General features: G+C 36.5%; 1 protein-coding gene across 1 annotated transcript in view; it reads left to right on the forward strand.

Annotated features, from left to right (window-relative positions):
- Positions 1–15,128, forward strand: part of Diaph2 (diaphanous related formin 2) — a 778,808-nt gene extending 763,680 nt beyond the window's left edge. Inside the window, exon 27 of the mRNA XM_038316977.1 lies at positions 13,396–15,128. Within this exon, the coding sequence (XP_038172905.1) occupies positions 13,396–13,460 (65 nt within the window). The 3' untranslated portion in view covers positions 13,461–15,128. The remainder of the gene's footprint in view (positions 1–13,395) is intronic.
- Positions 15,129–20,247: the final 5,119 nt, after the last annotated feature.

The following is a 20,247-nucleotide window of genomic DNA, read 5'->3' on the forward strand; positions in this document are numbered from 1 at the left end:
ACATTTCTATACACACTGGATGACAATAAGAAAAATAAATATATAGTTATAAAAGATTTTCATTGCTTCCCAAGGGCATAAAAATATCCTAGCCTGTGATGACTTGTGAAATAAATAAAAAGTGAGAACTTTGGCAAATTCTGATTTCCTGTCCGATCTTTATTATGTCTTTGTTTTTATGGGCTAATGTGAAAAAGATTTTTACAAACATCTGTTTGCAACCTTTCTCATTGTCCCCAAAGTGGCTAAAATTTGTCATATTGCTGTAATTAGTCTGTCTAGAATTCAAAACGTGTAAAATCTATCCACTGAAATCTGTGAAACTTGACTCTTGCAATGACATGTATTAAAAACACTAAGGTTTTATTCTATATTGGGTATCATCATAGTCCATTTCCATTATTTAGTCATTGTAACTATACTGTTAAGTAGATAGTTAATATTAGTTGTTGTTTCCATGGTGGCAAAGATGAATACAAATGAAGAAACAGCTATTAAGAGGCAGAACAAAGATATAAACCCATAATGGCCATGCACTGAGAAGTTGACCCATATGCATCACTTAGCTGTGGATATCTATTATAAATAAAGATGATTTCTCACTCGAGCCTTGTTGATTGATATGTGTGAATGTGATGTGTACTCACAGCTGCATGTGTACATGCATATACTTCATATCTATTTAAATATCAATGTGGAGCAAGTATGAATGTATCTCATTCCATCCTCTTAATACCCTATCTTATAAATATTCTTATCTCCATTTGGAGATGAGGAAATTGGTATTGACAAAGCTTCATTCGTGTAAGTGTGAAGGGGATCTTATTAGAAAATTGTGTCTTATAATCTGCCCTAATAATTTCAAAGGGTCCTGCATGTATCCTTTAGCTTTGCCTACTCAGTTATGATATCTGTGTAAGTGGATTAAAAGAGAATAATGCTGTTTCTGCTCTGTATCTTCACCTACACTTTATGGGTATTATAGTTTCCTCCTTTTGCTGTGATAAAACGCTGACCAAAAACAATTTAGGGGAGGAATGAGATAACTTCATTTTACAGGTTATAGTCCATCACAAAGGGAAGTGTGCAAAAACTCTAGCACAGCAAGAACTTGAAGCAGAAACCATGGAGGAATGCTACGTAATGACATACTTCCCTGGTAGGCTTAGCTGCTTTCCATATACAGTCCACGCCTACCTGTCTAGGCATGGTACTGCCCACAGCATGCTCAGTCCTCCTCCATCAATTAGAGACTAAGAAAATGTCCCACAGACATGCAAGCAGACCCATCTGGTGGAGGCAGTTCCTCAACTAAGGTTTTCTCCTCCCAGATTTGTCAAGTTGGTAAACAAAACTAGCCATCACAATAGGATGTCTTCTGTAAAGTGGGCCAGGGTTATTTACCATCTATGGAAAGAGGTCTTGACTGTTTTTTCTTTTGGTATCTCATGTGATTTTATCAGTAAGATAAAGCTCTCCACAAATAAAAGCATACCTCTCTTTCTTTTAAGTCCTAACCAATCTTTGTGGAGACAGTCTTTTAAGCAGAATCACTTTTTATAACTTAAAATTTTACAAGTTAGAATCTAAGATGTGATATATATTTATAAATGATAATTGTGTGAAAACAAATTTGTTTAACCTCTAAAAAATTGTGTTTCCTATCACAAAGCCTATAAGCTCTGAAGTCCATAAGCAAAATAGGTAATGAAACCTGTTTGCTGCCCTTTTATATCCTCTCTTCATTATAATATATTAAGTAGTAACATAATCAACCAGGAATTGACTCAGATATCTTTTTTCAAATTTTTATTTAATATCCTTTTCATACTACATATTTTGATATTCTTTTCCTTCCCCCAAGTCCTCTCCAACTTGCTCCCTAAAAGATAAAAACAGATATCTCTAAAAGAAAAAAAAACAGAAATAAAAATCAAAACGAACAAGAAGAATACCAAAATAAAACCAAGAGTGCACAAGAAATCATGGTGTCCATTTTGTACTAGCCAACTATTCTCAAGTCTGAGGACAACTATTCTCAAGCATGGGGCCTGGCCTGGAATGTGGTTGATAGACCCAGTGACACTCTATTGTAAAAAAAAAAAATGATTTTCCCTTTCCCATCAAGAATCAGTTGCAAATAGCTTCTTGGTTAGAAGTGAGATTTTGTACCACCTCCTCTTCTTAGTGCTAGGATTTTATCTGATTTGAACCTGTGTCGGTCTTCTGCATACTATCACCTTTCCTGTGTGTCTGTGTATCAGTACTGTTGAGTCTGGGAAATGCTCTTTCCCTGCAGCCACCCACCACTACTGGCTCTTAGACACTTCTCAACTCCTCTTCAACATAGATCCCCGAGCCTTAAGGGAGGAGGTTGATAAAGCAACCTCACGTATTAGAGGAATAATATAAAAAAAATCATTGTCTGGGAATATAGCTCCCGCTAAAACCTAAATGACAAATCATGATCCCACTATTTAAAAGTTATTGCTGATTTTATTGGCATGTCCCTTAAAAAAACTTTTTAAAATTATAAATTGTGTATTTTCACTAATAGGAATATGATACATTCCTTGGTAACTTGCCTTTTTTATTTTAAAATGTGGACTTCTTTCTCTGATATGTTTGCATCTATATAGTAATTTAGACTGGCTACAGAGTATGCCACTATATGTAACTAGCATGCTATATTGAATCTCATGCTGATCTATAAGCTGCACTGAATATAAACAGAGTTTTAGAGAGCATCTGGAAAAAAAAAAACAGCCTTTTGTGTTTTTACCTTTTCTAGATCTGATGAGGGCTGGCATTGTTCCGGTAGGCTTAAATGATTCATTGAGATTTTTTCTGCAAAAAGTAAGCTGTTAGTAGCCATTTTATTTACTTAGCCCTGGCCTAATGCTCAGGTTGTATTTGAGCTGCATTAGATATTAAAATTATAAAGGATTTTCTGACAGTTGTGAATATGAAATTGAGAAACTGTATGTTAACTCTCTTAATTGTTCATATTTAAAACAACTGCTGACCAGCTTCAAACATACGGGACAGTTTATATGTTAAAAACAATGGCATGGACAGCTGCTAAAGTGTCTGTAATATTAACCACACAGGTTGCCTTTGTCTACACAACTGGTTAAGTAATTAAGCATAGGCTAGCATGGGAATCATTACTAATGTGAACACCTGTTTATTGGCTCTTGCACTGTAAACTGTAGGTTAAGCATCTTCTCAAAATCATAGGCAGGGCTTTCTTACTGTGATATGGTCTTTGGGGAGATGGACACATTGTGTAGAAGGAAGAACTGGTATTTCTGCTTTAATAGTGTAACCAGGGTATTTACTCCCCTCCACATTTCCCACACTTAAGCTAGAGTTAGACTGAGTGCTATCAAACCTCCACCATCACCATCATCTAGAAATAGGGAATCCAAACCTAAATGCAAGCTTGCACATGTTAAAAACAATAAGACTAAATGTAAAGCCTTAGAGTGATTCTGAAACAAAAGCAGATGACAGGTGAGTGTATCTAGGTCAGCATATCAGCAACAAACTTCAGGCAGATCACAAACAACTGCCATGGAGAATGACAGAGGATTGTCCATCATATGATCAAAGTTGAAGAAATGGCTGATGGCAAGTACTCTTAGTCACAGGGATCTATGTCACCCATGAAGTAGAAAGTCACACAGATGACAGGTGATAATAATGAGTTGACCCCAGATTGCAGAGCCATTTGCTAGATAGTTTATTCAGCACCAAACCAAATGGCTACTCAATATCTCACCCTGCCAAACACTCTGGCCCAGGTCATTGTAATCTTCACCTTGATCATCCCTTCTATGGTCACTCTCGCTACTGCTATGTAGCTGAATTCAACAACCTCTTTAGATGACTTCAGAGAATCCCATTTCTGCTGGTCTTTCCCACCCTTCCGAGATAGAACTGTGACCTTATGTATAAATACTTGAAAATTGTTTTTAAGAAACAGAATTGAAATTAAAATAACATATTTATGGAAATAGCTATCATTGCATCTTAGTCCCAACAGCTACAAATACAAACAGTTCCTTTCCTTTCATTGTGTCATTTTATTCTTTTCCTTAGGGAAAAGCAAGTTAAGATTTACAGTTACTCCAATTTTCCTTTTATATTTCCATTCCCTTTTTGTACTCCCAAGAGAAAAATTTGCATAACTGACTGGTCTGCCATAAAAAGAACTAAAACCTACTTTTTTATTAATCAGAAATTGACAGCTATCTTTCTATTTCTTTTTTGTTTAAATCCCACCTATCTTTTTTTATTTTATTTTATTTTTATTTTTTTCCTCATTTTTTTATTAAAGATTTCCATCTCCTTCCCTCCTCCTCCCCCTTCCCTCCCCTCCCTTCCACCCATACCTCCACTCCCTCCCTCTCCAGGCCAAAGAGCCATCAGGGTTCTCTACACTATGTTAAGTCCAAGGTCCTCCCAACTCCCCCTAAGTCCAGGAAGGTGAGCAACCAAACTGACAAGGCTCACAGTGAGCCCGTCCATGCTGTAGAGTCCAAGCCCATCGCCGTTGTCCTTGGTTTCTCAGTCCTCCTCCACCGTCAGCCACATTCTTTAAGTCCTAATGAGGGTAAAGTTTTGCCTGACCTCTAACTCCTACTTTCAAGAGATGTGATTTTTCTCTAGTTGGAGCCGGAACTGCATTTAAAATGAAGTAGATGCAACAAGAAACACATAATTAATTTAATGTTATTGTTATTGATACCTTTATCCTTCCCACCCTAGTAATGTATAAGGTTACCTGTTATGTACCAGGTGGATAGTTTATGCAGTAACAATTTGTCACTAGATGAAAGGACAGAAAGAACTTTTTCCTTATATTCATGGCAATGTTGTATGCCCCCTATGTAAGCAGCATAGCTGAAGGTGAATTCAAGGATCTGTATCTGATTCATGGCTAGTGACTGGATGATGACTTCATTAACAATTTTTAAGAAACTGCTTCATAAAAGCCACTATGATGCATGCCCTGCGCAGCATGAGTTTCACTTATAGAATTTCTTGTAAAACTTTTTCTACCTAGTATGTTAGTTTATATTTTCCATATTTTCTAGATATGCAGATGTTCTCATAGACTCTCATCCTCACAGAGAGTACATTTGACTTAGGTCCTATTTGCATTCTCTAGTAAAGAAGTGAATATAATGCTTGACTAATGTACAAAGCCAACGACATTAAAAAAAAAAATGTATTCACTAGCTGTGACATTGAATCCAAAGATAATCAATAGCAAGGTCAGTGGAAGCTGAAATACTGAATAGTGTACTGATTTTCTTTTATCTGCACCACATTTTTCTAAGATTCTTTGAAATACCCAAGTTATCAATTATGTAAATGTCAGCCATTTAAAATACCAACAAGTTGAGTATACATGTTGTAAAAACACCGTGTTTGTGAAAGATGAAAGTAAGAATCACATAGATTCTACATTTGTAGCTTAATGTGGATTAAGTTTTTAATGCCTTAAAGTAATATTATTATACTGTGTGATTTTACTTTTATCTTGTATTTCCATCTTCCTAAAGTTATTATAATTGAGTTTATTTGATAATGTACCCTTATATTGCTACAAGACTTGGTAGTTTGCGAAATATGAGGTTCATAATAGAGATAGAGAGTAGAGTTACTACCTGGCAGGGAGGATAAGAAGAAAGTGAAATATAGAAAGGTGATTTAATCTCAGTACTGCAGTTTTATAAAATATAATTTGTTTTTCCCCTAGCACAGCAGAGTTTCATGCTGATAACAAGCTCCTGAATTAATAAATCCATTGCAACTATTGAGACTTTTCCCTTAATAACATAACGAATGCTGAGCATTAAGAAAAGGAAAGACATTCTTTGTACAGACATTACTTCTAGCAGATCTATATCCTTAAACATAGAAAAACTACCAACATCATATCTTCAGCAATATCAATGTGAAAATAATTTGTGCATCTCAATTAGAATACTATAGTTTTCACACAAAAGCATGCTGTTTCTCAGAATGTATTTGCTTATTTTCCAATTGGAAAGGCATTTAGGGGTCTATTTTGTTATCATTACATGTGCTTAACTCCAATTATAGTTAATGGGAGTTGTGTGTCTATAGTCACAGTAGCCTCTGAACTGTTTTAACATTATTGCTTTCCATTACCATCATCATTAAAATAACTTTCCACTCTTCTGCCAACTTGAACTACCACAGTAATCTAGGTTCCTGTTTTCTTTGCATGGATTTATTTTCGTGTAATAAAGCATATGGATTACACAATGTGGCCAGTTTCTAGCTTCAAAAACACTGCAGTATCATTGACAATATAGTAGGTAGACTAGAACTCTTTAATTATTGGGCAGAGAGGTAATCGACTGGCTCTTGCACATGCATTTTTGAGTAATATCCTAAGTATACAATTCCACTGGAATAAAGCAGGTCAATATAGTGCGATAAATGATATCTGGTAGATGTCCAAAATTTGAAACATACTACAAAATATGAGAACATGAGATTCACAAATTGGAAGCACTAGACTTTATCAATATGTAACTAGACTACAACTTTAATTGCAGTTACTCACACTTTTGACAGGGGCAAAACAACAAGACTTTCTGTCTAGCTATAACTGATGATGCTCTTTTGGAGACTTCTAGACTCTGCTCTATTTCCCAAAGAAAAATTGCCAAGCTATCAAAAAACTGATTAGAAGGCAGTGCGGGGTAAAGGAAGGCCTTGTTGAATTTTCAAAGAAATGAGAAGCCTGGAAATTCCTAAAAGTGGTTGGGGATGTATCATATGTCAATGGTAAAGCACTTGCCTAGCATGTATGAGGCCCTCTGTTCCATCCTGAAACCATACACAGATACATAGACACAGACACACACATGGACCTGAGCATCAGTACATTCACAATTGTATACTGAGTTGTCACTAGGGGTAACTTAGGCTCCATTGGTTTTGTTTAAGGTCTGTTATTTTTGAGGTGCTTTATCATTATAACATGATGTCCACTACTGAACTATGCCTCAAAAGTATTTGTGTGTGTGTGTGTGAATTAAACCCAGAGCTTTTCACATGATAGCCAAGTGTTCTATCACTGAGCCATACTACCAGCCAAAGTGTATATTTTAAATGAAAATGTAAATAATGGAGAGTTAGCTTCCAAAGGCACAGAAACATATCATAAAATTCACATTCATAATCCAAGCATTGAAGAGACAGAGGCCAGGGTATTATAATTTCAGACCTATTTGGGATACAGAGAATATGTATGCCAAATAATTATTGCAATAGAAATAATAATCATAATGATAAAGAGAAATGATTATTATTCTCAAATAATGAAATTAGAAGGCATTTATATAAAAATTTAGAATAATACTAATACCAAAATGATAGAAACTCCGGTATATTTTATTTTTTTGTTTTGTTTTGTTTTTCGAGACAGGGTTTTTCTGTGGCTTTGGAGCCTGTCCTGGAATTAGCTCTGTAGACCACGCTGGTCTCGAACTCACAGAGATCCGCCTGCCTCTGCCTCCTGAGTGCTGGGATTAAAGGTGTGCGCCACCATCGCCCAGTTAAAACTCCAGTATTTTTTAATATATAACAAAAGGATATAATGAATCTGTATAGTAATTGATGATTATTCGACAAATTGTGATAGAATAACCTATGTCCTTTGTAAAGAAAAAATAAAACAAGAAACAAAGTAGTGTAAAAGTTTATCTGGAATTGTGAAACAAAATAAATCAAAGATAATTTTAATAATTAAATATGAATGGATTAAGCTTTAAAGACTGTGAAGAGTCATGACTTGATACTTACCAAATGTCTGGAAATTAGAGACATGTCTATTAGACAAATGTCTATTAGAGAAAGCTGAAAATAAAAGAAGATATCAAATGTAAATATTGATAGATTTAATTACATAAAATTTGTAGCTGTGACCTAATATCTTCCTTGAGGGATGAAGCGCGAAAGCACATCATCCATCAGGAATCAGAATGAAGGCATACAGCAGACTGGTTTATTTAATAGCCAGGGATGGAGGTGAACTTACATACCCTCCTAGCACCCAGGTGTTTCAATCTGTTGACATCGCATGATCACTCCCTCATTGGCTAGGCACAAACAGAACCTCTGACAAATGCCCGTTGCTAGGTCCTCAGGCAGCATCTGATCATCCCTCATTGGCTAGACACAATCAGGACCTCTGATAGTACCAGACAGACTTCAGGTTGGCTCCTCTTGGCCTGGCAGGCCTTACCTTCCTACAAAAAAATAGTATTAAAAAAATGAAAACATACAGTCTTAAAAGTCCACAATATACAATAGGCAAATAACCAACTAAGGAAAATATTTCTAATATATACTTCAACCAGTTGCTATCTTAAGCACAATAAACAGTCAAAGGACAAGGCCAACATGCAAAGGAAAAATAAATGAATGAAAAGTTCCACTTCACTAATATTTGAAAAAAATGCAAAAAGAATGAATCATATGTCATTTTTTTACTTTTTATATTAGCACATTTTAAAAGGTTATTACCCAAAGAGATAAGGCAAATTCATGTACTTTTCAATTGGATTTAAATTAATGCAGTATTCTCTAATGCCATTTGAGGTTACTTCTGCATACCTTAGTAATGCCTGTTCTATACAGGGCATACATATGGGTGTATCTATAAGGATGATCATTTCCTCCACTATTTCTACACTGTTATAGTAGCAAAATATTGGGATCAGCTTAAATATTCTTCATAAGAGAAGTTTCTTGTAAATTATGGTATATTTGCATAATATAAAATGAATATAAGGCCATTCAAAATTGTGTTTTCAGTATTATATTTAATAATGGAAAATTTATATATTTAATGACAGACATTTAATAAAAAATTTTTACAAGAAAAGGATAAAAACAAAACATTGCATGTCTAGTTTGAGCTCAAGGTATTTTTCATTGTTTTTATGTATCTATATATTTTTTCCACTCTCCTCCCTCCTCCTCTCTCTTCTTCTACCCTCTCCCATGACCCCCATGCTCCCAATTTACTCAAGATATTTGGTCTTTTTCACCTTCCTATGTAGATCCATGTATGTCTCTCTTAAGATCCTCTTTGTTGTCTAATTTCTCTGGGGTTGTGGCCTGTAGAATGGTTTCCCTTTGTTTGATGTCTAAAAGCCACTTATGAGTGAATACATATTATATTTGTCTTTCGGGGTCTGGGTTACTTCACTCAATATGTTTTTTCTAGATCCAGTCATTTTCCTGCAAATTTCAAGATGTCGTTATTTTTTACTGCTGAGTAGTACTTCATTGAGTAAATTACCATACTTTATCCATTTTTCAGTTAAGGGGCATCTAGGTAGCTTCCAGGCTCTGGATATTACAAATAATGTAATGCTGCTGTGAACATAGTTGAGCACATGTCCTTGTGGTATGATGGAGCATCTTTTGGGTATATACCCAACAGCAATACTGCAGGATCTTGAGTTCAATTGTTTCCTAACTTTCTGAGAAATCGCCATACTGATTTCCAAAGTGGCTGTACCAGTTTGCACTCCCACCAGCAATGGAGGACCATTCCCATTAACCCACATCCTCTTCAGTATAAGCTGTCATCATAGTGTTTTTGATCTTGAACTCAAGTTTTTTGTTTTTTGTTTTTTTTTTTTAAAACATTTCTTTAGAGGACAACAGAGGCACATTACACTATGAGAGGAATTGGTAGTGGACTTGACCCTTTTTCTCATAGTTTCAGTCTCAACTTGATCATCTCATGTAGTATGAAAGATAGAGTCCTGGGCATACTCTTTATTAGAGCTTTGACTGCACACATGCAGGTTGCATACTGCAAAACTGAGACTTCTAGTCTGGCTTTTGTCCTCTTAGTTTTGGGCTATGTCTGATCTGTCTTTATTCTTTGGTCATTTTACTTGGCATTTACAAAAACAACAAAATTATTGACATAGGTTTGGGTAGAGATCTAAAACCTAATGACATTTGTATATTTTCTACATTATGTGTTGTTTGCATAGTCACTAAATAAATGATTGCATGAGCAGATTCTAGAACAGTTAGTATGACAGTGTGTTTAATTCATTTACTACAGTACTCAACAAGGTTTAGAGATGAATGCCACATATACCTTTGCTTAGAGAAGGCATGGAGCTTCTTGCTTTTAGGACAATAAGGACAGCTTTGCCATTAGTTTGAAACAGGTAACCTAATAGAAGGCACAGAACCACATTAAAGCCAAGACATGGGCTTAACTTCTCCTTTGGTAAAGATCTGGAAGATTCCCTGAAGACCACTGCCTCCATAGCATGCATCTTTGTAAAGGTATACCCTTTTCTTCAATGCTAATCTTTAAAGATATCAACCTCCGTAGTAGCATCAGAAGCTCCTCACCTACATATAAGAGTTTATTTCAAAGATGTGTCTCTCACATATAAGGAGAATCAGCTTGGGTTTGCTTACCAAATTCTGGTAGACTAGGAAATGAACTTGATTCTGAGTAGGTCTTATCAAGCCCTCAAATCATATAGCACATCACCTACTTCCTCCACCTGTTTCCAAACAAAAACTGCCATCAGTTTCACAATCACCCCAATTACTCTGTTCCCTCTGACAGCAATGATACCTAATATCAGTGATAGCAATGATATCATAATGTAATGTGCCTCTGTTGTCCTCTAAAGAATAATGTCTTTAAAAAAAACTTGAGTTCAAGATCAAAAACACTGTGGTGGCAGCTTATACTGAAGAGTCCTTCTTTTTCTATAAATGTGATGCTGACTTGAAAGGTCTGTTAGTAGTGAATACCATAAATATAGAAGTTATGTTTCACATAATCCACTCAGTGATATTTCAATCTCTTATTCCAAGATGAAGTCAGTCTTGAGCATGAAAATTTGTCATCACTAAATTATTAGCCATCATAATGTGAAGACAGATCTATGTATACATATGGAAATACAGAAGTGTGTGTGTCTGTGAAAGAAAGTGTGTGTGTGTTTGTGTGCATGTATATGTGTATTTTATGAGACCCATTTATTCCACTTAAGGATTGATCTGTAGAACTTTATGGTACAAAAGTATGTTTATGAAAAATTAGGTTTAACATAAATGTAAAGAACTGGAAATTAATTTTTAAAAGTTTAAATCAGCAATGTTGCCATTGTTTTAAATGGCTTTTTCTTCATAAACAAGATTGTAGGTTGACATTTCAAAAATATAAGTTGTGACCTTTACAGAATTGCTTCTTCATGTAATTATCTTATTATGTTGGGAACCTCTTAGGCTCCTAAACGGAAGAGATCAAAAGGACAGAAAAAGAAAATCTAAAATAGTTCTCTTTTCTATCTGTTATAAGGCCAAGTTTGGATCCTGAACCAATGCTCATTCCACTTTTCAAAAGCTTTAATGTCCTTTAGTCAGTTTGCTTTGGCTCAAAAGCATTTTCTCACACCAAATGCCTTCAGTAAATTGCAAGTTGATATGAATCCTTACATCCTATCATTTAATGCTGTGATGCTGGAGTTTTGGCGGTGATCCACTAGGTAATGGTTATCTTACAGGGTGTCAGAGGTGTTTCTGGAGGGAAGCACAGATACCTGTTGACTTCAGCTTGTAGGATCCCCAATGCACCAACTTCTTTCAGAGAGCTGGCAGAACCCTGTGGGAATCCTGCCATCATTCTTGCATATAAGAACAAAACTGAAATTTTAATGTTTGCAATGAAATGGGAATCATCTGGTTGTAGATTAAGTTTTAAATGTCTTCTAAGAAGTCCCAAACTAATCTGTATGCAAACCTGAGCCATCTAAGTAATAAGCCTTTTATCCAGGAGTGTTATCTTCACATTTTTAGCTGAATTGTGATCCATATCACAAATTAAATAATGGATCTTTTAATGGTATCTTCAAAAGGAGTCCCCAAATAATCCATCACTCAGATGTATCTCCAAGTAGAAAGCCTCTTGCTTCTTCACCTTTCTGCAATATGATTGCATTCTGAAGCATTGAGTATGCTTTAAGCTTCTGACTAGTTTGCTCAGAGCACTCACAAGGTGGTATTAATGAAGCCAAGGTCAGGGGGGGGGAAGAAAATTTTGCTGCGTATTGACCACAGACTACCAGGAATTAGTCAAGAAATGATAGTACAACCCAGAAAGGCATCACGTCAAAACCTCAGCACTTCTCGGGCCAGCCTCCTCATGGAGAGACAGGATATGCTAGTGGGCCATCATCATCTTAGTGAGGAAATGAAGAGCAGCTTGGGAGGATCCAATGTCTTCTTCTGAACAAAGCAGGCCTGACATTTAGACATTAACTTTGCATTATAATCTCCTATCATACCATTGATTTGCTGTGTAACCTTCATCACTAAAGCAGAGATAATAGGATGGAATGAAATGGGCTTACCTCCCGGGGATGTTGTGTGAATTAGCAAATTAACTAGTGTAAAGTGTTAGCATTTATGTAAGTGCTGGTGGTTGTCATTATTTCTAGGGACTGAGTCTCATTCTAAATAGAAAATCTAAGTATATTATGCTTTTGCCAGGAAGAGATTTTCACCCACATCCATTGCATTTAAGCTGAGCATAAAACAGAGGTGATAATAATGTAGTAGTGATCATCACAATGCAGAGCTGTAAGCCTTTTCCTTATTAAAACTGAAACTATTTTCAGCAACTTTCAGTGCTTTTAAACTTTGCTTTCCAAGTTTTGTGCCAACAGTCATCTCTACAGTGATTATTCTTCCTGTGATGTGTAGGGGAATGGGACCAAGAATAGGTCCCATTCATTATTCATTTCCATAATGACTATATAATGTATTGAATTTCTTTATATCATACAATCAGGCAAACTCAGTAGCTACTTTGATTGCCATATATTGCAATCATTGTTTTTTTTTTAAAAAATCGTCTTTCCCTCCTCCACTCTGCATATACTGATGTCCTTTAGAGGTAGCCAGCATACAAATTGAAAACTCATGGGGAATTGAAGAGGTTTTTAACAAAAGGCACTGTACATAGATCTTTTCAATTTAACATCTTTACCAGGGAATTTTGTTGTCACCTGCTTATTTCCAAGAGGTCTGTGCTTGAGAGAATTCTTCCATTGCTTTTATCACTCTGCCTCTGCTTACCAAGAAAAATCATTTCTTGCTGATTGCAGAACTCTTGAACTCAGCCTGGCAGCTGCAGTGCAAATGCCTCAGATCCAGGCTCTTTGCAGCTTATTTCCATATTCATTTGAAGTGATTTTTCAAGACTGTTTGAAAACCTCTCTCAACCTGACACTGTGCAACAGTCAGAATCTAAAGCTCACCGTGTGTTCCCTTCTTCTTTTCTTTGTCCTACAGATAACAGACGGGCCCCTCTGGAAAGATCACGCTCTCGCCACAATGGAGCCATGTCATCCAAGTGATTCCTGATGCCAAAAAGAATGGAGACATTTAAGAAAACAAAATCATCCATCTTGAGAAAAACAAAATATACACTCAAGGGTTTGATTGGAAATAAATGCATTTCCACAAAGGTCAAGCTGAGCTGGGTGAAGTAATAGGTATTTGTAGGAGTACTGCAAGTCTACTAATCCGAACCCAGCTGTCCTGATTAGAAACAGTTGTTCCTCCGTAGTGTAAAGACCCACATTACTTGACATTTGGAGACATTACCTGACTGTGGAGAGAAAAGTATAAAAAGAAAATAGAAGAATCCTAAGGCTCCTACAAACATTCCGGTCTGTCAAAGAATGTAAAACTGAAATTTCTAGGTTACACCTACCCACCCCACCCCACTGTCCAAAAAATAAAATAAAATAAAGAGAAGGAAAGGGGAATAGATAGGAGGACTTTTTCAGTGTCTACTTCTAGCTCTTCGTGTGTATGTATATACTGTAAAGTCCAAGAGAATGGGTGCGAATAGCACACTCTGAAAGAGAAGCCCCAGTAAGGTATTTAGAACTGATTTCAAGTGAAAGCTGATGGATTCATCTATTTGGCAGAAATTAATCTTACCATTAGTTTAGTGTTTCAGCATGATATCGCAGGCACTTGTCATTACTAAAAATAAACTAAAGTTTAACAAAATCAGCTAGATTTCAACTTTATTTAAAAAGTGTTCTAATTCTGCATAGATATCTGCCTTATAGAAATTCTTTGGAAAGCTATTTTTGAGAAAACCTCTACACTTCATGCATATGCTAGGGATGAGCCTGAAAATTCTATTGCCTTTATTTAGATTTGAGAGGAAAATATTGATTCCTGGTTCTTCACTCTAGTGCTTCTTTCTCCCTTCATCCCTGAGAGTTAGGGAATAGAACTGCAGAAGAGTCCAGAGGGAGGAAAGGGATTTCATTATGCAGCAGGCAGTAGAAAACTTTGTAAAGGTCAATTGTTTTATCTCCCTTTCCACCCCTTTACCTGTTCTACTTTGGTAGTTGAAGTAAAAGCAAGTATCTGTGCATGTGTGCGGGTGTGTGGGTGTGTGTGCACACGTGTGTGTGTGTGTGCATGCATGTGCATGTATGTACGCACGTGTGCATGCATGTGTGTGTGCTTATATCTCTTACTACAGTAATTCCATATCCTGTAACAAGGTAAACCTCTCTGTCATCACCATACTTACTTACCTTATATTATTAACACATTTCAGTGATGCTGCCAAAACAACACTAGTAGATAAAGAAGCTCGGCATTGTTTTAAATATGTGAGAGAGCAGAAGTTATACTTAACTTGTCTATTTGCTTACAATGTGCATTTGTAATAATTGGTATAACTTGTCTGGAGTGTAATTTCAAGACTAATTCATGCAGATGATTGTGATTGCTGTAAAAGATTGCTTGTATGTATATTTCTTATGTAGAAAATTCTATTTCCCCAAAGCACATTATAGACATTCAGAGAAAAGAACAAATGACTGACTTAGCAAGCCACCTTCTGAGATAATGTAAACAAGTGACCAGTAGCTCACAGCATCTTTATACTGATGTATATTAATTTAAACTGTTGCCTTTCATCCTAGTGCATTCTTACTTGGGTATTATAATTCAAAATACTCTGAAGCTGCTATAATAGAGAAATCAGAAGGTAACAATGTCTGAGGGTTTTTTCATTTTTTTTCTTTTTTATTATTATTATTTTTTATTAAAAATTTCTGCCTCCTCCCCGCCTCCCATTTCCCTCCCCCTTCCCCCACACCCCCACTCCCCTTCCCCTCCCTCTCCAGTCGGAAGAGCAGTAAGGGTTCCCTGCCCTGTGGGAAGTCCACGGTGTCATTTTTTTTCTTAAGTGAAAATCTCTCTCTCTCTCTCTCTCTCTCTCTCTCTCTCTCTCTCTCTCTCACACACACACACACACACACACACACACACACACACGCATACACACTTAAAAACATGCCACTTTCCCATACTTTTTAAAACAATAACCACAAAATTTAAGTTCTACTAATTGATGTAAATAACTACTGTATGCATTTTTTGACTTTACAAAGTATTTTCTGAAATATTGTGGTATGGCTTATTTGAGGTTTTGTGTTTTATTTTTTATAGCTTTTCAGGCTGTAGAAAATTGATCTTGAAATGTAAACGTTGACTGAAATTTGGGGCATTTGCCCTGCCATATTACCTAACTGGACAAGGTTGAAATACTGATGTGTATCACCTTTTCCAGATGTGAACTTGCCTTATTTTCTAGTTTGTAAACAGGAATGAATGAAGTACATTTATTGGTAAATTATATATTTGTATTTAAATGCATTCCACATGCTTTTCACAAATGTTAAAAAACCTTTCAGGGGACACATAGTTAACTTTTAGGAATTACAGTAGTCCTGTTCCAGCCACTTGCACTTTTTATTTTAGGTTGAAGAGTATCATCCAAAAAGAAATACATAGTGCAATTTTTAAAATAAAACCAAATTAGGCTGAATTTTTTTATTTTTATTTTTGTTTATTTCTGCCACAGATGAGAAATGCCATTTCTACAACTTTTTTTCTGGAATGTTACCTAACAAGCTAGCTGATCAGTATGTTTTCCTTTGGCTACTGTAATGCTTGACAGTAAATCTGATGGTTTAAAACCACAGCAATGTATTCTCCCATGGTCCTGGAGGCTAGAGGCTTGACATCTGGGCATCAGACCATCCATACTACCTCCAGAGGCTACAGCAGAGGCCCCTTCTTAGCCTTGTTCATCTTTGGATGGCCAAAGGCACTGTGTAGCTTATGGCCACATTTTTCTGTTCCTCTTCACATTACCTTTTTTTCTGTGTACCTGGTGTCTCTCTGCCTCTCTTGTAAGGATGCTGATGGTGACATTTAGAGACCACCATGTTAAAAATGGATGATCTCACCACTGATCCTGAATTTCCTGATATCTGCATGACTCTTCTTCCCACCTGTCTGCCAACTGACCCCCCAAAATGTATGTTTGTCCCATATGTAAAATGCATTCACCTCATCTCAATGTTCTCCAGGCTCAAAAGTAACCCCTAACTTCAAAATTTCACCCAAATGCCATTAGTTCCAAATCTAATCTAGATTGTCTAATGAAGTATGAATGATATTTAGGTATTCCCAATCCTGGAACAATGAGAGAACAAATAAAAATGAATTATTCTCTCCTAAAATAGCACTAGTGCAGGCATGGACTAATAACAGAGGAACTCCTGCTCCAAAAGAGAAAGAACGGAAAGGAGTCATCTGCCCCAACAGTTTTCCAAACAACCAGCCAAACAAGTTGTCCATAGGTGTCAAGGCGTGGTGATGGCTTTCTGTCTCAGACATCACCCTTTGGAACTGCAGCTCTTTTCTTTTGGATATAGGGCTAGACCTCTGCTCCAGGTCTCAGGTCTCTGCCTTTGTACCCACAGTTGTTTTTACCTTGGGGGTACTTCTTTTACTAATCTGAAAGTTATCACATTTTGCAGATGAGTAATTTTATTAGCTTGTTTTCTGACCATAGTGATCTATCTGGCAGCCTTCTCTCATTTCCTCCTATCTGTTCCTTTCAAGCCAAGCCAAAAGTATTCTGATAATTATTGCATTCTCAAAAATCACATGTGAGTTCCAAATATGTCATGTCAATCCAACCTCACAGTTTTTTGGTTTTTGGTTTTTGGTTTTTCGAGACAGGGTTTCTCTGTAGCTCTGAAGCACGACCTAGAACTAGCTCTTGTAAACCAGGCTGGCCTTGAACTCACACAGATCCACCTGCCTTTGCCTCCCATGTTCTGGGGAAAAGGTGTGCACTGGCATCCTCACAGTTTTTTCATAGTTTCAGCTCTATGTGTGGTTTTCTTTGAGATAGTTGAATGAATCCAGGAATGTGTGCCTGATCTATTCAGGGCTTGCTATTCTTTAAAAACTGGTAGGCCACATCCTTCACCTTAACTCCAAAGCATATCTTCATGCAGAATTTCCTCATTTTACCATCTTTAAGATTAACAAAATTTACCAAATTAAATGCTGTTTCCTTATTGACATAATGGCTCTTTCTTCAATTTACCTCCTCTTTTTCTTTCCTTAACGTTTTCATTTCCTCCTATTTAACTATTTTTTAAATTAGTAAAAAGTAATGAGTTTCACTGTGACATTTTCATTAACATTTTGTTTTTCTTTTGATTATTCTCCCCACCTTCCATCCCCCTGCCCTCACTTCCACCACTACCCCCTGTTACCGTCCCATCAGTAACTCCCATTTTACCTTCATATCTCATATATTATCCTTCTTTCTCCTCCCCACTCCCTTAAGTATGCTGGCCCACTCCCAGCAAGAATGAATTAGCTCATGCCTCCAACACTTGGCTTGCCAAACTCCTTAGTTAAATACCCGACTTTATCACTTACAGGATCAAGACTGGCTTTCCACAAAACTACGGTAGAAAATTCGGATAAGTTGTTGTTTAGTTTCTTTTCTTTTTTGCTGCTGTATAATAACAATTGCCTTTCTTCCAGGTCCCAATACAATATTCATTTCCCTTTGTGCCCTCACTAGAAATGCCTTTAACATCGACATTCCCAACAGTGGTTTGGCTCAGGCAATCTATAGTTTCTCTGTTAAGTTCGTCATCTAAAATTGTTTCACCTTCCACCCAGTAGCCCATTCCAAAACCCCTTTCCCATCTGTAGATATTTGTCATAGCAATACCCCACCTCATACTAAAATTTCTATTAGGATCCTATGGTTACTGTAACAGATTCCCACAACATAGTGGGAAAAAATAGTAGATTTCTGGTTCTGTAGTGTTTTTAAGGTCACAAATCCAAAGCCAAGATATTGACAGGACAGCACTCCTCTGTGGGCTCGGGTAGAAAAACCATTCTTTGCCTCTTTTTGTGTGATTTTCATTAGTCCTTGGATTGTGACTTCATCTGCCTTTTCAACACCATCCCCTCTGTATATGTAATCTACCTCTCCCTCTCTCTTGTAAGGATAGTTTTGTTGACCCATCCAGATTATCTATGATCACATCCTCATTTTCAGAACCTAAATTTAGTTACACCTCCCAATACCTGCTTAACCAAATATGGTAATATCTCAAATTCTGGTGATTAGCACATGAATAAACCTGTCTTTTTGTGGAACGGGGCATAATTCAACCACTACAGTAGTCACTGCATATAAATGTACTTTATACTTTTGAAAATGCATCCTTGGTGCTCAAGCCAGATTTAAGGTTGTTATTAAAAAGCTGCTGTCTGCACAGGCTACTGCATGCTTTGTTGTTAAATAGACAAAAGGCTATTCTAAATTTTGGTTGATACTTTTGCCACTGTAGCCAATTAGTTGAAAAAATTCATGGATCTCAACTCTGCTCTAGTGTATCTCTTCTGCCCTTTTTATGGAGTCTTTGTTCAGATGTCTTCTCTGATGCATAATGCAGGCACAAAACTACCTCTGATACAGAAGGGTTCTTTAAAAGCTTCCTTTAGATATTGTGAATCCCTCTGCTGAAGGGAGAGGTGAAAGCAAAGACTGTGTTGAATGGGTATTGAGGGAGATTGTGTCCGTATCAAGCCACCTTAAAGAAATAGTTCAAGCAGCAGTAAAACTGTCGATTTGTGCTCTCATTTAGCCTCGGAACAAACACCTGTATCTGTGCTGGACCAATAACGACTTGCAATCTCTATATAATGCCTACTAATTCAATAAAGCTTAGATTTGCATTAAATGTTGTACTGTCTATGATTCACACTAAATATGAATGAAAAGGTATAGATAGTGAAGTGTCAAGGGGATGTGAGGACATTTGAAGGAAAGCTTTCACTAAACAGAGCTTTCAAGAGTGTTTGTGGAAGGGCCAGTTCAAGTACATATGAACTGTCTTCAAAGACTCGCATACTTAAGATTCTTCTTTGCATCCATGCACTCTGCTCATCAGAATAGTAGAGAAATGTTTATACAACTAAAAAGTCAGAACAGCAATTCACATGCTCCACACGAACTGGTTTTTGCAGAGATATTTGTATGTTTTGTATAGTACTAAAGCAAAAGGGCTTCAGATGCTCAGAGGGATGAATGTCCAGCACAAGTAATGAAGAATGGCAGGTTTTTATTCTCAGGATAACTTAAAAATAATTCCTCCTTGTGAGTGGTCCGTCTTCAAGATAAAGTACTGGACAATGCAATAAGCAGATCTATAAATTAAATGATAGGATCCCAGACCTGGCCTACCCATTGTTTCCTTTGTCATAGTTTACTCCAGCAATCAAATATATTATCTTTCTCCCCAAGACCCAAATAAGGAGTCCAAACAAACAGAATATCCACAACAGGGGAATTTGAGCTTAAGGCCAAGAGTTGAAAAACATATGGAAAGCTGGAAGTTGATGAATATACCATACATGTAATGTGCTATACACTTTTGATTTATAGCGAAAGAATGCTATAGCCAAAGATCCCATTTACAGAGAATTGATTTAGATGTTTAGGATCCCAGTAGCCACAAGTAAATATATAATTATAGTTAGTATCCTCTGCAGAAAAAATACTTGCAAATACATGAATTATACAAACCATGACTTTGTGCCGACTTCTTGAAGATTAGCCAGAGTTTAATTTTTAGTCATGATGACCTTATATTTTGGCTAGTAGAGCTACAGAGAATATTTTCACCTATACCTTGGTAAATTGAGGTCCAGCCAATAATTTTACTTTTTAATGTTTATGTGCATAGCATACAAGCTATTAACTTATTAAGTTTGCAT

Source organism: Arvicola amphibius, chromosome X (genome assembly GCF_903992535.2).
Source record: "Arvicola amphibius chromosome X, mArvAmp1.2, whole genome shotgun sequence".
Classification (NCBI taxonomy): domain Eukaryota; kingdom Metazoa; phylum Chordata; class Mammalia; order Rodentia; family Cricetidae; genus Arvicola; species Arvicola amphibius.